The sequence below is a fragment of the Lithobates pipiens genome, unplaced genomic scaffold (assembly GCF_037356315.1).
Source record: "Lithobates pipiens isolate NorthernLeopardFrog02 unplaced genomic scaffold, aLitPip1_a1.2 Scaffold_8, whole genome shotgun sequence".
Lineage (NCBI taxonomy): Eukaryota > Metazoa > Chordata > Amphibia > Anura > Ranidae > Lithobates > Lithobates pipiens.
The window spans coordinates 381,146,171-381,166,170 of NW_027507903.1; the positions used below are offsets into that span (position 1 = coordinate 381,146,171).

Here is a 20,000-nt window from a genome sequence, read left to right on the forward strand (position 1 = left end):
TAAGACTACCCCCCTTCTGAGGCAACACCATTTAAAAAAAACATTAGAACCATTAAAAAACACAAAGCAAGAATGCCAACTACTCATCCGCCATGCTGTGTTATGTCATAAAGTAAATCAAACAATAACACAAACAGAGATCTATTGAATGCCACAACTCTGGAAAGTAGAATTTTTCACTAACCAAACCTATACCACTTTTGGGTTACATTCTATGGGAATTGTCCACCAAAATGCATTTACTAACCCCCCTGTCATATGTCCCAGATTTACCTGTCCCTCTTGGGTGCCTGGGACCTCAAAGGCTAATAGCAGGATGTATAGTAGTAGGAGAATAGTGAATGGATTTACCCAGGGAAGTATGGTGAGCGGTGTATTATTTTAATGAATACAACGCCTGCTTGGATTGGCAGAGGCTGTAGCATCATCAGCCCTTGCCTCTCTCTCTCTCTCTCTCTCTCTCTCTCTCTCTCTCTCTCTCTCTCTCTCTCTCTCTCTCTCTCTCTCTCTCTCTCTCTCTCTCTCTCTCTCTCTCTCTCTCTCTCTCTCTCTCTCTCTCTCTCTCTCTCTCTCTCTCTCAATAAAGTAGCCTGCTCGGATTGGCCGAGGTTGTTACTCCAATCCAAGCAGGCTCTGTATTCATTAATAGAATACATCGCTCGCCGGGATTGGCTCAACGGCGTATACTGTTGTAGCTGAAGCCACATACAGTATTAACAGACATTTGGGGGCTGACATCCATCGGGCAGCATTGTATACCTGTATACCCGGCGTATAAGACGACCCCTGATTTTTGGCCATTTTTTTTAAGTGTAAAAGGTAGTCTTATACGCCAGCAAATACAGTGTATATATATATATATATAAAATTATAATTTCTTTTAAACTCAAATGTTCTGAATCCCCAAAAGCGGCCCTCACAAGACATATCCCAGCAGCTTTATAAAGACATAATTTATGAGAGCAAGACAAACCCTCCTCTCTATGGTTCCCAGCAGTAGCAAAGTGCAGAAAATTGCAAAGGCAAAAACTTACTGTTGGGTATAAAGGGCATCAAAAAACTCAAAATAGATTGAGACCGTCTAAAAGGCCGCTGGATGATTGCATATGCTCCTCTGCTGGAACGCCGAGCAGAGGAATGGCGCCAAATGCCGTCCCCGCCATAGGGTGCAGGTAGTGATGCACCGCCTGAGTGACGCCACACGTCCGGCTGGATTGATGCAACCGTCACATGACACCTGACGTCATACATCTGACCGTCAGAGTACCTAATTTATAAAGAGAAAAAAGAAACCAAAATAAATTAGGGGGAGGAGTCCGGTGATGCCGATGTCCGTGACGTCACAGGATCTCCGACGGAACTCCCTGAAGACCTGGAAGCCGGCGGAGAGGTGAGTACCGATCAAAATAATTTTGATCAAAAAAATTAACCATTAATCAAGGAATTAATCGTTAATTACCACAGCTTTATATTTTTATTTATTTTATTTTTTTCAAGCACACTGTGACCATATCAATACAGTGGTACCATAGTAACAGTGTACTATAGTGCAGCGATCAGGATTTTGTTTTGTTTACACATTGATTGCATATACCAATGAATTTAATTGGTATAAGCAACCATTTTTACTGAATGAAACTAGTTAATGCAGTGTCTTTTTGTTGTCATTGGTCAAATCACATATATTCACAAAAAGTTTGGAGGTAAGGGACTTTTGCGGTACCAAATATTGAAAATAAAGAGAAATATATAATGAAAAAATATACAAATTTATTTGACACATACTCCACATATATATAAAAGATGCAACATTTAATACAATTCCCTATGGTCTATAACAGACACCTAATGCATAAACACAGGTGACATTCTATTAGAGACCAACAGAGGTTCCATCGCAGTACGTTCAACATGTTTTGCCTTGATCGGCTTCTTGAGGAACAAGGGAGTAGAAGTGTTCATATCACAAAAAGACAATGTGTTACTCTCTAAAATGTACATAACAGAACGAAAGAAAAAGAAATCAATTAATAAAGAAATCACATCAAGACAGCAAAACTTTGATATAGATAACACAGCAACAGCCACAAAATCACAGTATTACAGTTCAAAGATTGCAAGTGCGTGATGGAAAGAGAAAAAAAAAACCCCTTACTAAGCCCAGATATTAAGTAGTCCCCTTACCTCAAAAAAAAGGGGAAGAAAAACATCTACACAGGAAGGGGTTAATCCTCCTCACAAAATATTTGATTCATCAACACCGCAGGTGATGCCAGTCTGCCTCCATGTATGGCCAGAGAGACCCGCAGAGAGGGTTTTAATTATTACAAATGTCTCTAAAAGATATACATAGTAATAACTGAATAAACTATTATACAAACCTTCTTTCCAGGTCATAAAAACATAAGGATACAGGCAGGTGAGGGACCCACCCAGGTCTACATTAAAGGGACGGCACTTACCCACCTTATAAGTCAGAGTTGTTATAAATCAGGGAGCTTGCCTTTTTACTTGTCAGAGATACACACGACAAACTTCCCGAGCTTCCAAACACTCCCAGCCTGTCCCATGGCAGGCCAAGTTTAAATAGCCCTCTCCAAGGCGCCAAAACATGACATGTGACGTCACAACGTCATGGCGCCAAGCGGACGCAATAAACGGATGTCCCGGATCACCAAACTGCCGCCGGAACTGGAAATGAGCGCCTAGGTGTCAACAAGAAGAGAGAGAGACTCGCCCTGCTGACACCTCCTGGACGCTTGGGCGTCCATACAGGACCCTTTTTGCGTCCATACGGGCCTCCAGTGGCCAAAAAAGAGGAGGGGCACCCCGAAGCAGGGTCCGCGGTGAATGATGAACCAAAAAAAAAAAAATTTTCTTTCCTTTTACTCTATCCATTCACGCATCTGCAAAACAATGAACAAAACCCCCAAAACCTATATGTATAATTTGATATCTAACAGCTAGGAGTGCCCGCCATGGGCACTCCTAGCTCCTAACTCCTAGCAGGGCCAAATCCCAAAGGCAGAGTGCCGTGGGCACGCCACAAGAAACAGATAACGTAAAATCAATTACAGTAATCATACACTGAGACAAAGGCACCAGTTGTTCGTGTCTTACCCTATAAGTAGAACCACCCACACAGGGCAATGATCTCAAAATAAGTTTAAAAAAAGAGTTCGAATACACCCAACTGGGCCAAAGCCACCTCATTACAAGAATGGCTTATAACTGATCCCCTCATTAAGGCCAGGGAAGCGAGTCACCTGTAAGGAATAAATCCATCTTGTTTCAAGCTCTAATGATTTTTTCTCCAAATCACCCCCCTGGCCATGTGGAGGAAGGTGCTCCAAGCTGAAGAAGCCAATAGATTTAAGATCGAAATTATGATATAGCCCCACATGGTGGCTTATGGGGGTCTCCATTTTTCGTTTCGATATTAAAGAGACATGGTCCCTTATACGGCAAAACAGGGGGCGTTTTGTTTTACCCATATAGAAAGCTCCACATAGACATTTCATGAGGTAAACTGATCCAATTGACTGACAGTCCTTTGTTTAGGTGTCCACATGCTACCATCTGGGAGCACTACACTTTTCCCCTCCAAAATGAACCGACAAAAATCGCATCTACCGCACCGATAGGTGCCAGGTATGGTGATTTTCGTGGTTCACCTCCCTCCTGTAGTGGCTTGTAACCAGACTGTCTCTTAGAGAGCGTGACCTTTTATAGGTAATTTCCGGATAAGGTTGCACAAATTTTGACATCCTCTCATCAGCTGTGAGAAGGTGCCAACATTTTTCATAGATGTTACGAACCTTCTTATGCTGCTTGTTGAATTTAGTAATGACCCATGTTAACGTTGACACTTTCTTTCATCTAGGTTCATAAAGCAGGGATTGCCAATCCAAATCTCTAACCCTATTACAAGCTTTCTTCAACCCAGACCTACTATAACCTCTCTCCAAAAGCCTGTCTCGCAGAGATTTCGCTTCTCTCTGGAAATCCTCTTCACGTGTACAGTTGTGTTTAATGCGCAAGAATTGGCCATAAGGAATACTTTTAACTAAACTGCCTGGATGTGAGCTGTTGGCGTGCAAGAGATTGTTACCCGCTGAGCTCTTCCTATACAGGGTAGAGCACAGCACCCCTCTCTCATCCACGAACAGCTCCACATCAAGAAACCTGATTCTTTTATGATCAAAACTGTAGGTGAACAAGGGGATGAGCTTTGAGGATCTGCGGGCTCTGCAGGACCTGATGGAACTATGGGATGAAAGTAACCTGGAGGATTAAGGTTGGAGCCCCTATCCAAAGGATGGGTTGGATGGGACGAGTAACCCACAGGCATCCGCCCTCCAGGGTCCCCGTTCCACTGGGCAGTTTGGTTAAAAGTATTCCTTTGGTGGATGACATCACTCCTGCGCATGTGCAGGAGGTTGTTATCCTGGCACTCGGAGACAGATCTGCCACTATAAGCTGAGCAGCTCATCTTACAGTGCTGTGGGAAATGGCGGGCAAGCAGGTAGAGACATTCTTTTGCAGAATGACCGTGCATGTCGCTTCTGCAAGAAGACTGCCTGCTGGCATTTTTTTACAGTGGAACTTTAGCTCCTTTTTTTTTTACTTTGAATTCAATGATTTAGGTCGTTTTTACATATATTTTTTTTGGTGGTCATTCAGCAAGGTAACTAATTACAATGACATGCTAATGGTTACTATCTGTAATTCCAGATATAAAATATATAAACACCTGGGAACATGTGTGTATGAATGCAAAAAACGTTTTTTTCTTTTCTTATATCGGGGACACAGTGCTATAGTAATTACTATGTAGGTTAAGGTGTGTACTCCCAGTAATGGGAGGGGTTATATAGGGGAGTGCTTGGTTTTTTTCGCCAGTGTCTAAGGTGTTGGTCACGAGAAAAGATGTGCTGTGCTGAGCTCCAGGGGTAGTAATCCTTGATGGGGCTAGCCATGCTGACCGGATCCGTTCTGATGGCTTTCATGGGCTAAATGAATGGTACCCAGGCCTCGTGTCCAAAGAAATGAGGTTTTGCTTGCAAACGCTTCTCTTTAGAGAGCTGGGCCCTGGGATCCAGTACTTTTTGGTAGTGGGGCCATAAAGTTTTTACTGGCAGGGTGCTGTCGCAGGTCCGGGATTGTGGGTAACCCGAGGTTCCCCGATTCGTGAAGGTTTCCGTGAAGGGTGAAGATTGGGTCTTTATCTCTAATAAAACCCTGCTGCGAGGATAAGGTAAGGGAGATTTTCTCAGGAATTTAAAGGGCAGACCGTGGCCGCTCGACAGAGGATTTACCCCCTGTGCCATGCTGCAGACACTGCTCGCGCGGGAAAATGTGCTCCTTTGAAAAGGGAAGGGGGGCCGTAATCCGCGCAGGGGCGTGGCCACATGTTCAGGAAGTGTTTAAAGCACTGTGAGGGAAGCTGCTGCCTGGCAGTGGAGGGACAGAGCAGAGAGGTTGGCTGGATCAGATTTGACACAGGCATTTCCCTTTGACACATTATACTTTAAGAACTGCTGGGAGAAGAGCTGGGATTAATAGCAGCTGTTGTGCTGTACTATAGCCTAGCAAGTTTACATTATTTTGCTGGTAGTGCTTCTGCTTTGTGCTTTTAAGCTATGAGTGGCAAAGAAACTCCTAAGGGGTCAATGGTTACACTGCAAACTAAAACCATTTCCAAAAGAATGTCACTCTTCTCTGAGTGTTGCGGCTGGTCAGATCAAGCCGTCAGGGGAAACTGTGCTTGCAGTCGCACTAGACGTTTCAGCCCCTGAGTATGTTCCATGAGAGGTTTTGTCTTCTACCATCGCTAATTTGGAAAAGAAGAGTGATGCCATTTTATCCCTCCATAGTGCGGTTAAATGTAGCAGATGCCCATCTAGTGGTCAAGACCCTCCTTTGGAGGTTCAGGACGCTGGAGATCAAGTAGATCTTCCCAAAGATTTGGAAGATACTGGTTCATCCTCTTCTGAGGATCCTAATATAGAAGGAGTAATCTCACAAGACAAGTTGCTTGTGTACTCTCTTACTAAGTTGGTTCGTTCAACTTTTTTGCTGCCTGCAGCACAGGCTCTTGATGATCCCATCTCTAAGTTGGGATCATTAAAATCTCCTCCGTCTGGGGATGCCTGTCCTATTTATGCATGGCTAAGGAAGCTTATGTATGCTGAATGGGAACATCTGGATAAACAATATTATCCGCCTAAGAGATTCTCCACATTTTATCCTATGGAAGAAAATTTCTATAAGAAATGGGGGGGTTTCAGCGGTTGATGCTGCGATTGCCTCAGTGAATAAGAATCTCGCATGTCCGGTTGATAAAGCGCTCATGTTAACCACTTAAGGACCACCTCACGCCAATATACGTCGGCAGAATGGCATGGCTAGGCACAAGCACATACAGGTACATTGCCTTTTAAGAGCCCAGCCGTGGGGCGCACACACGCCACCAGCGCCGCGCTCGCGACCCGGTCCCGGGCTCCATGGCTGCGGGACCCACAGACTCAATCGCTGCTGGTGTCCCGTGATCGGTTCACAGAGCTCAAGAACGGGGAGAGGTAAGTGCAAACAAACCTCTCCCCCGTGCTTCCTAGTTGCCTGTCACTGATCGTCTGTTCCCTGCCATAGGGAACAACTATCAGTGACGTCACACGCCAAGCCACACCCCCCTACAGTAAAAAAACACATTAGGTCACACGTAACCCCTACACTACCCCCTAGTGTTAACCCCTTCACTACCAGTGACATTTTTACAGTAATCAATGCATTTTTAATAGCACTGATTGCTGTATTGATGCCAGTGGTCCCAAAAATGTGTCAGAATTGTCTGACGTGTCCGCCATAATTGCCGCCATTACTAGTAAAAAAATTAATAAAAATGCCATAAAACTATCCTCTATTTTGTAGACGCTATAACTTTTTTGCCCAAACCAATCAATAAATGCTTATTGCGACTTAAATTTATTTTTTATACCAAAAATATGTAGAATACATATCGCCCGAAACTGAGGAAAAAAAATTTTATATATATTTTTTGGGGGATATTTATTGTAGCAAAAGTAAAAAATATTGCATTTTTTTCAAACTTTATTTTTGTTTATAGAGCAAAAAATAAAAACAGAGGTGATCAAATACCACCAAAAGAAAGCTCTATTTGTGGGAAAAAGACGCCAATTTTGTTTGGGAGCCACGTCGCACAACCCCGCAAATGTCAGTTAAAACAACGCAGTGCCGAATCGCAAAAAGGGGCCTGGTCCTTTAACTGCAAAATGGTCCGGGGCTTAAGTGGTTAAAGGATCCAGCAGATAAAGTTGGAGCTTCTTTCTAAAAACCATATGGCTTTAGTAAGTTCAGCAGCGCAGTCGGTTCTTGCCGCAATTGGCGTATCCCAGTCCATTAAGGAACAGTTTGAGGAGATGCTTAAAGTTCTGCCTGATGAACAGGCCCAACATTGCACTGATTTATCAGACGCACTGTGTTTCACAGTAGACACTATGAGAGATGCTGTCATTCAGATCTCACGGCTTATGCTTGGACTAGTGCATTCTCACAGAATTCTTTGGCTGAAAAGTCGGTCAGTCCAAACGCTGTGTAAAAAGCTCTTAGCCAGTTTCCCTTTTCATGGTGAACGGCTATTTGGAGATGATTTGGATAAATGCCTACGAAAGATTTCTAATGGTAAAAACTTTTACCAGTAAAAGGAGAAATGTCTGAATTTCTTTTTTTAAGCGGGCTTCTTCTCCTGTACCAGGGCCATCAGCCTTTAGGCAGTCTCGACGGCCTCAAGCATCAGGTTCGAGGGGAACACCCCAAGGACAGCACCAAGGTCAGAAGAGATCTTGGGGCAGAAAACCCACAAAACAGAGTGCTAAAGCCTCCTTATGAAGGGGCGCCCCCGCTCGCTTGGGTGGGGGGGGGGAGGCTCCTGCAATTCTCAAGAATCTGGCAGGAGCAATGTCAAGACAGATGGGTGGCTTCTGCCGTTTCTCTAAGTTTCAAACTAGAGTTCCGAGTTTTTCTGTCTCCTCGGTTTCTATGGTCAAATGTTCCCAAGGTTCCAGAGAAGGAGGCTCTCCTTCTAGCATTGGATCATCTATTATCCAAGTCAGTGGTATCAGAAGCTCCCTTAGAGGATCAAGGCACAAGTTTTTATTCAAACCTCTTTACGATTCCAAAGCCAAACGGGGAAGTAAGACCTATTCTAGATCTCAGAGATCTGAATCGGCGCTTGAACATCCGATCCTTTCACATGGAGTCAATCCGGTCGGTTGTAGCCATCCTCCAAGGAGGGGAATTTTTGGCTTCTATCAATATCAAAGATGCATATCTCCATGTGCCAATATTTCCTGCTCACCAGAAATTTCTGCGTTTCGAAGTAGAAAATAATGATTTTGAATTTGTGGCCCTACTATTCGGTCTAGCCACAGCACCACGAGTGTTCTCAAAAATTCTGGCGCCTCCTTTAGCCAGATTAAGGGCTCAGGGCATAACAGTCCTAGCCTACTTAGACGATCTGCTTTTAATAGATCATTCAGTTTCAGGGGTAAACCACAGTCTGGTCACAATGGTAAACTACATGGAATCTCTAGGCTGGATTCTCAACCTAGAAAAATCCTCCTTAAATCCATCAAGGAGATTACAGTACCTGGGTCTGGTCATAGATACCATACAAAAAAAGGTATTTCTACCCCAGAAAAGAATCTGTTCCATTGTAGAACTAATTCAACTCATCAAGGCAAAGAAAAAGCCTTCCATTCGGTTCTGCATCTGAGACTATTGGGAAAAATGGTGACCTCCTTTGAGGCCATCCCTTATGCGCAGTTTCATCTAAGATTGCTACAAAACGCAATCCTGTTGGCCTGGAACAAGAGGGTTCAGGCCTTAGATTTTCCAATTCGTCTGGCTCCTGACGTGCGTCAGAGCCTAAATTGGTGGTTGATATCCAGCAACCTTCAAAAGGGAAAATCATTTCTACCAGTCTCTTGGAAAGTAGTGATGGATGCCAGTCTTCTAGGCTGGGGAGCAGTCCTGGAAGAGGATTCTGTCCAGGGGGAAGTGGTCCAAGTTGGAAAGGACCTTGCTTATCAACATTTTGGAGATTCGGGCAGTTCATCTGGCCCTAAAGTCCTGGACGGTCAGACTGAGGGCCTGTCCTTTCAGGATTCAGTCCGACAATGCCACGGCTGTGGCTTACATCAATCAACTGGGGGGGGGGGGGGGGCAGTAGGAGTCGTTCAGCCCAAAAAGAGGTGAATCATGTTCTGTCTTGGGCAGAACACAACGTCCCTTGCCTATTGGCAGTTTTTATTCCCGGCATATAGAATTGGCAGGTGGACTACTTGGGTCGCCAACAATTTCTGGGAGAATGGTCTCTTCACCCCGACATCTTCCTAGCGATTTGTCAGAGATGGGGTACTCCGGACGTAGACCTGTTTGCATCCAGATTCAACAACAAGGTTGACAACTTTGTGTCGAACAAAGGATCCGCTAGCTTGTGGAACAGACGCATTAGTTCCCATGGGATCAGTTTTCTCTGATCTATGCATTTTCTTCCAGTTCTGCTTCTTCCGCATCTTCTTCCCAGGATCAAGCAGGAACAAAAGGAAATTATTCTGGTGGCCCCAGAGTGGACCAGAAGATCTTGATTTGCTGATTTCCATCCTACCTTACAGACGCTACATTTAAGGGTCTGGCTATTGAGACCCGCATTCTAAAGGATCTTGGGTTGTCTCCTTTGGTAATATATACCTTAATTAATGCCAGGAAGCCAGCTTCCAGGGTCATTTACTATAGAGTCTGGAAGGCATATGTTTCCTGGCGTGGATGCAGGGGTTGGCACCCCAGGAAATATGTCATACGCAGGATCCTTCATTTCCTGCAAATGGGATTAGAGATGAATCTGGCCTTGAATACTATCAAGGGCCAGATTTCGGCCTTGCCAAAGGCCGTTGAAAAAACATTGCCTTCTCACTCTTTAGTGCGTAGCTTTGTTCAGAGGGTAACACTGATCAATCCCCCTATCAAAGCACCTCTAAATCCTTTGGATTTGAATTTGGTCTTGTCGCCTTTGCAGAAACAGCCTTTTGAACCTTTTACGTGAAATTCCCTTGGCTCTTTTGACTAGAGAGAGAGTTTTTCTGGTTGCCATTTCTTCTGCTAGAAGAGTATCGGAAATAGCGTCTCTGTCTTGTAAAGAGCTATATCTGATCATGCATAAGGATAAGGTGGTGTTGCGTCCTCATCCTGAATTCCTGCCAAAAGTGGTGACAGGTTTTCACGTAAACCAAGATATTGTTCTTTCTTTCTTTCTTATCAGAGCCTTGATCTAGGCAAGAAAAGACACTACATTCCCTTGATGTAGTAAAAGCGGTCATAGTGTATTTAAAGGTAACTGCTCAGGTTCGTTAAACAGATGTTTTATTCGTACTGCCAGATGGTCCAAAGAGAGGACAGGCAGCGTCAAAATCCGCTATTTCCAAGTGCGTTCGTCAAGTCATTATTCAGGCTTACGGTTTAAAGAAGAAAATTTGCCCTTGTTGAGTGTGCCTTAACATGAAAAGGAGGATTAGTGCCTCTTGGGTGGTGCATCAGGCCTTTATGGCTCAGATCTGTAAGGCCGCGACTTGGTCTTCAGTTCATATGTTTACCAGATTTTATCAAATCCATGTTAAAGGTCACGAGGATTTTGCCTTTGGGCACAGTGTGCTGCAGGCTGCAGTATGAGTCCTCTGACTTCCTTTCTTTTTTGTTGTGTCTCCCCCCCTTCAGTTGCTATTGCTATGGGACAGCCCACATCGTAATTACTATGGCTCTGTGTCCCCTGGTGTAAGAAAAGAAAATAGGATTTTTAAAATGGCTTGCCTGTAAAATGCTTTTATTTGATGTACATCAGGAGACACAAAGGTCCCTCCCTTCTTGGTATACACTTGTATTGCTTGGCTACAAAACTGAGGACTCCCAGTAATGGGAGGGGTTATATAGGGGAGTACATGACTTAAGGGCATGCCAGTTTCCAGCACCTGTTGGTCCTATATAACCCACATAGTAATTACTGTGGCTCTGTGTCCCCTGATGTACATCAAAGAAAAGGATTTTACAGGTAAGCTGTTTTAAAAATCAAATTTTTTAAGAAAATCTTGAAAATTATAAGTATATAAACGATATAAAGAAAAAATGCAGTTTGCCTATTAATGTTTGTGTAAAATGTGTTTTTCATTTTCAGGTTTGTTCTTCAAACGAAAGAAAACATTGGTAGCCAGTTATTGAATAAACAAAATGTTGCTGATGAGAAGATTGCAGAGTTAGAGGTTGGTGTTCCATTTTTTTAAAATATATCTTAAAGTGTTACTAAACCTATAACAGTAACATTACTCTGTATATGCAGTAAAGCATGCTTTTTATACTCACTGTGGAACCTAAGGGGTTAATCCTCCGCATTGTGTAAAGAGGCTGTTTGATCGTTTTTTCTGTTTCCTTTATAATTCTTACTGTCCCTAATCCATCTGCTGATAGATCCGAGCCTTGGCAGCACACTGCACATGCTCAGTTTGGTGTGTATTGCTAGAGGTTTTTTTTTTTTTTGGGGGGAGGGTGCATGTGATGGCTGCACTGTCCAGACAGAGGGTCTGGAGTCTTGCAGCCTCATAGGACAGCCATAGGAGAATGAAAGATGTAGTATTTTGCCGCTCTCTCATGCACTGTCTTATTCAAAATGATTTTCCTTTACCTATTTGCCATTGGAGCTATAAACAAATGGACCACTCTAACTTCAGTAGTTCCACCTGTTTTGCATAAAAGATGAACTGCAGAAATGGGACAAACTCTACCCTTGCACTGCAGAGGGCCAAATTAAAAGGCTAGATATTTTCTCTTTCGTGGAGTTCAACTCTAACAGGGCAATGGTTATTCTATATAGAAAAATTAGATCTGCACTGCACATCTAAATACATAAATTGAGGGGGGCGTGGCCAGCGACCGGGATGTGAGGACATGAGGCGCCTGAGCTCCGTTCGTGCTGCCTAGATCCTGCAGCAATTCTCCTAACCTGACCTCAATCCGAAGACATGTCCAGCCTCAACAGACCCCAGAGATCCCTGTGCACGCCAGGCGATGGTCAAATACAGCCCAGCCATGGAGGGGGCCCCAGGATCCGCGCTGTCATGCCAGCCGCAGCATAATGGCGCCGTCCGACTCCATCCACTAAAGCATAGCCACCCATCCACCTCCCTGCAAGCACAGCAACATAGTGGGAAGGGTGAGTCAGAACATGCCCCTGCTTGAAGCCCTGAAGACCCCCCCCCCACACCACACACACACACACGCACACACACACACGCCTTGCAGAGCCCTTTCACAAATTGAGGCTATACAGCACACCCATGCGCTTCCCTTACCACTTAGATGGACTCAATTAAAACTGACTTGTAAATGCTGAACTATGTATAGGGGATTTAGAGAGTGAAACACGTCCTTTACAGGGCTCTGTCAGGGAGCTGCGGCAGGCCCAAGATTACACATCTGATAATCTCACAGACATGGAGGACCGCCTGAGACGCAATAACCTCCACTTCCTAGAGGGTACAGAGGGCAAGACTCCAGAAATGTTCATGGAACACTGGCTGACATCCACATTTGGCGCCAATACATTTTCAGCTATGTTTTCCATTGAGAGAGCGCATAGGGTCCCATTACGACCCCTACCCCCTGGAGCACCGCCAAGTGCCATGCTTATTAAACTGCTGCACTTCGGAGAAAGGGAGGCTATTATCAGGGCAGCCAGAGAAAGACTTTGTCCCCATCACCGCCATGTTGGCTTAAGTTATGAACATCCTCCAGCCAATCTGGAAAATAATCTGTCATGGCTGGGCTACTAACTATCTAGTCCAGTAAGTGCACAGGGGCGGTAGCTTACATCCACAGGCTCTCCCTTTATTTAGGGTTTGTTAGCCACGAGACTACTTTAAAACCCCCCTGCTTCGCAGTTCTAGTTCAGGGGGCAAAGCTCTCATGTTTGGTTATGGGAGCCGGGAAGGTTAGGGTGGATGGGGAGGGTCAGGGAATTTTCCCTATTCTGTTATTACATGACTGTTATCCCATCAGGGTACTCGGGTATTGAATGGAAGCACAACGTTCTCTCATATGTATTTATCAGGATTTGCCCCCACCTCTCAAGATGCACATCCAAGATCTGGTTGACTTTGGTGCGTCATGAGTGGACGCACATATTTTTGACCAACACCCACACATGGCTAACTTGCGCCTGATTTTTTGGAATGTTAGGGGGCTTAATTCTAAAGTGAAACGCTCTATAATGCACATATGCTTGAGGGACGTCTATCCTTATAGCCAAATCAGCACCTAATGGCTGTTTTGTAGTCCTGGTGCTGGAACTTCTGGGTAAACCTTATACAGTGACAAATATATATGTCCCACTGCCTTTTACCAATACATTTTTTGAGAAGCTGATGGGCACGATACTGGAGATTGCTTAATAATCGCTGGGGACTACAACACAGTTCTAAACAATTATATGGATAGATTTAGATGCTCTACGCTACCCCCCATGCCCCTAGGATCCTTCCTAACCCAGTTTGACCTAGTGGAGGCCTAGAGATGGAAATGTGCAAATGTGCGGGAATACTCATGCCAGTCTCACTCTCATAATGCACTGACGTATAGAGCTCTGCCTTGTTTCATCAGGTATGCTTCACTTGATGGCTGGAATCAAATATCTCCCCTGAAATATGTCCGACCACTCGCCTTTGATTATGGACCTCGTTCTGGGCACACCCTGTTCGTACCGGGTATGGAAACTAAGCCCGTTATGGTTGGCAGATCAGGCCGTGATAGACCAGAGTTCGGCAGACATGAAATCATTTTGGGTGATTAACAAAGTGTGTATGTCCCTGTGGTCTGGGATGCCTTTAAGGCCACTGCCTGCGGCTCATTTGCTGCAGCGATCGGGCGGGCCCTCAAGGCGTCGCAGTCCAAGCGTATGGACACAGAATGAGGACTTATGCCATGTACATACAAGCAGACTTCTCATTGGACTGAACTCGGAGTTCCGCCGAAACTGACTTGTGTACACACGATCACACCAAAGTCCGACCGCGGTGACGTATACCAGGTCTGACGAGACTATAAAACGGAAGTAAAATTGCGAGTGCACCACCCTTTGGGCCCCTTCTGCTAATTTTGTGTTTATCTCGTGTTAGTAGAAGTTAGGTGAGAGATGATTTGTGCTTTTCAGACTCGTGTTTTTTCAGATAGTTTAACTGTTCAGTTTGTGCTTGTGGGGTTTGTATCTGCTTTTTAGTGCGTGTAGTCAGTTTGCATTTGTTAATTCAGTGCGTTCTTCTCTGCTTGTTGCTGATTTTCAGCTTGCTCTTCACAGGCCTTGCTGTTCTTCAGTGCGTTCTGTTAAGTTCGTCCTGACCAGGCGACCATTTTGAAGCCATGTTGCGTGTACGTACTCGTTGTAGAGTTTGTGCTTCCTTGGACTTGGTTTTGGGGTTCATTCTTCGCCCCAAGCCCAGTCCATTATCAGGGTGGGGAGGAGTTCATGGATGAAGAATTTGTGCTCCAGCGTGACCAATTCTCTCACATGCCTTTGCTTTGTGAGATCCGTGATAATAACCCTGACTATTTCAGGAACTTTCTCAGGATGACGGACCCCGTTTTTTCACCATTTGTTGGCTTTGCTGATCCCTTATATCAGCAGGCAGGATGCCTGCATGAGGCAAGCCATCAGTCCAGAGCAGAGGCTAGTTGCCACGTTGCGGTACTTGGCGACTGGGAGCAGCCTGCAGGACCTCAAGTTCTCAACAGACATCTCCCGCCAAGCTCCTGGGATCATTATCTCAGAGACCTGTTCTGCCATCATTCAGGAGCTGCAGAAGGACTATGTTAAGGTAAGATTTATCCTTTAACATCACATTTTATTGAATTTATTGTTTGCTAATGTATTGTATTTCTTTCCTCAATCCCTAATTACCATGATTGCAATATGCTGTGAATGTCCCCTTTGTCCTCATGCATGCTGTAATCTTTTAAAGCTCCTTTTTTGTCCTTCATGCATAATTGCCTTCACTAACCTCCCCAGCATTATATGCTGGGCCCATATCCACCTAATCTTGTCACTTAACAATGTATTTTGTCAGCTCCATTGTAGTGCTTTACCCTAAACCCCCCCTTAAAATGTGTCCAAATGGTATGTGTATCCTTAAATTAATATTTAATCCCCCCCCCCTTACATAAATGGCCATCAGAGGGGGTGAGGAATCTGATAAGTGGGCCTTATATTTTGTCTTTAACCACTTAAGGACCAGGCCTCTTTTTCGGACTTGGTGTTTCCATGTTTAAAACAGTTTTTTTTGCTAGAAATTACTTAGAACCCCCAAACATTTTATATTGTTTTTTTTCTAACACCCTAGAGAATAAAATGGCGGTCATTGAAATACTTTTTTTCACACTGTATTTGCGCAGCGGTCTTAGAAGCGCACTTTTTTTGGAAAAATTCACTTTTTTGAATAAAAAAATAAGACAACAGTAAAATTAGCCCAATTTTTTTTTATACTGTGAAAATAATGGTATGCCGAGTAAATTGATACCCAACATGTCACGCTTCAAAATGCGCCCGCTCGTGGAATGGCGTCAAACTTTTAGCCTCAAAAATCTCCATAAGCAACATTAAAAAATTCTACAGGTTGCATTTTTTGCGTTACAGAGGAGGTCTAGGGCTAGAATTATTGCTCTCGCTCTACCGATCGCGCGGCGATACCTCACATATGTGGTTTGACCACCGTTTTCATATGCGGGCGCTACTCACGTATGCGCTCGCTTCTGTGCGCAAGCTCGTCGTAACGGGGTGTTTTTAAATTTTATTTTATTTTTTTTCTTATTTATTTTAATTTATTTTTACACTTTTTAAAAAAATAAAAATAAAATGGATCACTTTTATTCCTATTACAAGGAATGTAAACATTCCTTGTAATAGAAAAAAGCATGACAGGTCCTCTTAAATATGAGATCTGGGGTCAAAAGGTCCTCAGATCTCATATTTGGGCTAAAATGCAAAAAAAAAAAAAAAGAAAAATCTGACATTTAAAAAAAAATATAACCTTTAAGAGGTATGGGCGGAAGTGACGTTTTGACGTCGCTTCCGCCCTCCTATGGTATAGAGACGAGTGGGGGCCATCTTAGCCTCACTTGTCTCTATGCCCAGCCCGACAGAAGGACCCGATCGCCTCCGCCGCTACCGACGGCTCCGGTAAGCGGCGGAAGGTGCGGGAGGGCGGCGGAGGGGGGGTGGCACCTCTCCCGCCGCCGATAGCGGTGATCTCGCGGCGAATCCACCGCGGAGACCACCGTTATCGTACAGCCGACCGCCGCCTGAAGAGATGGACACCTCGGTTGTGGCAGCAGCTGCTGCCGTTACCGAGATATCCCTCTTCAAAAAATGGACGTACATCGTCGTGCGGCGGTCGACAAGTGGTTAAATAATACTTAAAATAAATGTTCTGCTGATGTTGGGCTAGAATGTTTGTTTTTTGTATAATGTGCTTGCAATGTTATGTGCAAAAGTACTTATTTATTTTTTTTTGTTGTTGTTTTGACTCCCCAGTTTCCTTCAAAGACAAAAGCAACAGCAGTTTCCTTCAACGCCGCAGGAATGGCAGACTGTGGCATCCCATTTTGCCACCCGTTGAGACTTTCCCAACTGTGGAGTGGCTATAGATGGGAAACAGGTCCACATTGTGCCAGCACTCCATTTGGGGTCATACTGTTTTAATTATAAGGGGTTTCATAGTAACGTGTTAATGGCAGTGGTTTGGGCACAATATGAATTTCTGTATGTGGACGTGGGGAACAATGGCCGGATGGAGGAGTCTTCACCCAGATGGAGTTTTACCAGTGTCTCCAGAGTGGTGGCCTGGGATTGCCACCTGGTGCAGATAACGTGGAAGGACTCCCCTTTGTCTTCATTGCAGATAAAGCCTTATGTATGGGCGAACACCTGATGAGGCCATTCCCCCAAAGGACCCTCACCCCGGAGCAGAGGGATTTTAACTACCGACTGGCCAGAGCAAGAAGAGTTGTGGAGAATGCCTTCGGCATAATGGCCAGCCGGTTCTGCCTGTTTCTGACAGCAATCCATATGGCGAACTACAAACTTAATCATATCGCCTTAGCATGCTGCACCCTGCACAATTTTTTAAGAAAAAATTCTAGAAATTATATTGCCTCAGTTGGGCCTGAGGCCATACTTATTCTCGAGAATCCTGATGGGCCTGGATATTGGTCATACTGGCTTGGCCCCCCAAAGTGTTCGTGAAGTTAGGGAAGCCATTGCAATGCCAGACCATGTCTAATTTTTATTAATAAAAAAAAATGCTCACATAAAATCTAGAAATGTCTTTTTTCTTGCTTTTCTTTTTGGTTGTCTCCTAGGTTCTCCTAGTGCACTCGTAGGGCCAAGTGTATTTTCCTTTAGTAAATAAGCCCCATTGTTACTGTAACCACCAAATCACTTGCAAAACTGGTATTATGCATTGAAAGAAGAAGCTACACATTGTTGATTAGCAAACTTTTTAATCTGTGCACATTCACATGTGCATATAATATATATATATATATATATATATATATATATATATATGCACATGTTATATTTATATATATATATATATAATCCACATGTTATATATTAAAATATTTTTTTATAACAATATATATAGAACACTTTTTTATTTGTATTTATTTTTTTGAAAAAACAGACATGTTTTAAAACAAAACATACACACACTTCTGGAACTTACAGTTCAACATCTATAAAATGAAGGCAATATCAGACATTATAGTGTCAAAAATGACTTGATAATGTCCATAAATCAGATGTGGTGATGCCACCCCTGTAAAAGCCAAATTTTGAAGATGCACACAAATTGGGATTCCAAATGGGTAATGTCAACATGTTATCTCCCATCATGGGGGTTGAATGGATGTGTTTTGTGGGGGCAATCCCTTCCTCTCACCTACTAGCGGTGCGAGGAAGGGGTTGCACCCACAAAACGCGTACATTGAGATCCCCTGATGGCAGATAGCACGTGTTGACATACCGTGTGCATCTTCAAAATTTGGCTTTTAAAATTCAAAAAGAAAAAAGTTTGTTTAGTCCAACAAATGGGAAAATGGATGGGTTTTGAAAGCAATTTATATTCTCCCCAACACATTTATCGTGTTCTTCATTTGTTCCATAACTATTTCCCCATTCCACATCATGATGTTGTGGATGAGCCTTTGGGCACTGTCACTAGTGAAAGGTTCAGCTTGCTGTTCCACAACCAGCACATCACCTAAAATTTGGTTAAAAAACATGTATTACAAATATGCAGGAATACATAGATCACCTGAAGCTGGGGTGTCAGACACTCACCTGTTTGGGTGACAATCTCCCCTAATTCCTCCGCCTCTCCTTCCTCCAGATCCTCATGGGTGCTTGGCTGATTTCCCCTTCGTGGTGATGTGAGGGGTCCCTGGTGTACTCTGAGTGGTGCCTTTGGAGTATTTTCTCCCCTATGAGAATGAACCAAAAGGTATACTTGGCACACAGGTATTTGAGTCCAGAAATAGGAATATTAAACATTACTTTGAAGTGTTGTACAATTGTCTGTTTGAGGAGAGATCAAAGTTGAAGACCTCATTAAAATCCCCTTTTAACCAAACTGCAATAGTTACCTTGTTTGGCCAAGTTTCACAGATGGAGACACCCCAAGTATCCCCTGGAGCCCCTGTGTGGGTTACCCTAAAAAATGTTCTCTAGTGTCCCACACTAGTGCTCCTGAGTCCAGATGTGTAAACAGCTGCTGAGTGTTCTCTCCTTACATTCCACTGAATGAAGTTTGCTATTCATTCTAGTTTCAAAGGAATGCAGACAAAAATGTCCTAAAATTATTTTAATAAGACAAATTAGCAAGACAAAAATGTTGATTAAACCCTGTATCAACTAAAAACACCATATATATTTCAAATGATGTTCCCTACGAACGATTACGGTGTCCACGAACATGAAAATAGCCATTTAAAACTGTACAACAGTAAAGAAAAGCACATTGAAAGATTGAAAGTTTAGGTTAACTTTAGTGTATTGTCTTACAGAAAATATGAATAATAAGTTTAAGAAAACCTGAATTTATGTCTCAATTTGTTGACAAGTACAGGGAGATGAGAAATCTGTGGGAACTGAAACACAGATTTTATTACAACAAACAAGGAAGGCAACGCTAGAGCAACTTCTGGCATTTGTGCAGACTTGGATCCCAGAAGCAACCATGAAGTTTTTGGAAATTTAAAATTGGGATCTTGAGGAACATGTACAGAAAGGAGCACAATAAGATCCAGGCTTCCATCAGATCAGGGGAATCAGCAGATGATGTATATGTACCCAAGCTGTGGTACTTCCAAAAACAGAGTTTTCTTGATGACCAGACTGAAGCCAGGGAATCTATTTGGACCCTTCCCTGCAGCCTTCCCTCCATCCCAGCAGAGGCTAACGAGGAACAACCTGGGACTTCCATCCAGGAAGAAGCGGATGCGCCCAGCTGGAGCCAGGTATATAATTTTTCAACATATTTAGTTTCCTAATATTAATGATAACTATGTTATAATTACCTATTAATGATTTTATCCCAAAAATATGTATACATATCAGTTGACAGTAGTGGCCAACAATGTTTGTCATCAGCTTGAAAAAATGCTGGGGTCAGAATGATAGTCTTTTCTATTTATTAACATTGAATTTGCAAGTCATGAGCTGAAAATTGTGTATGATTGATGAACCAAAAACTAAAACTATGTCCCTTTTTTATACACAGGATGAGGTCAGCCAGGAGGAAGGTGTGGAAAGTGTCAGCCAGGAGGTGGCCGAGCCCAGTAGGAGCCACACCCAATCACAGGTGCCTCCCCTCCGCCTATAAACA

General features: G+C 43.6%; 1 protein-coding gene across 1 annotated transcript in view; it reads left to right on the forward strand.

Moving 5' to 3' along the window:
- LOC143964144 (prefoldin subunit 1-like) overlaps nucleotides 1–20,000 on the forward strand; it is a 280,636-nt gene that overhangs the window by 202,642 nt on the left and 57,994 nt on the right. Inside the window, exon 3 of the mRNA XM_077473839.1 lies at nucleotides 11,246–11,330. Within this exon, the coding sequence (XP_077329965.1) occupies nucleotides 11,246–11,330 (85 nt within the window). The remainder of the gene's footprint in view (nucleotides 1–11,245; nucleotides 11,331–20,000) is intronic.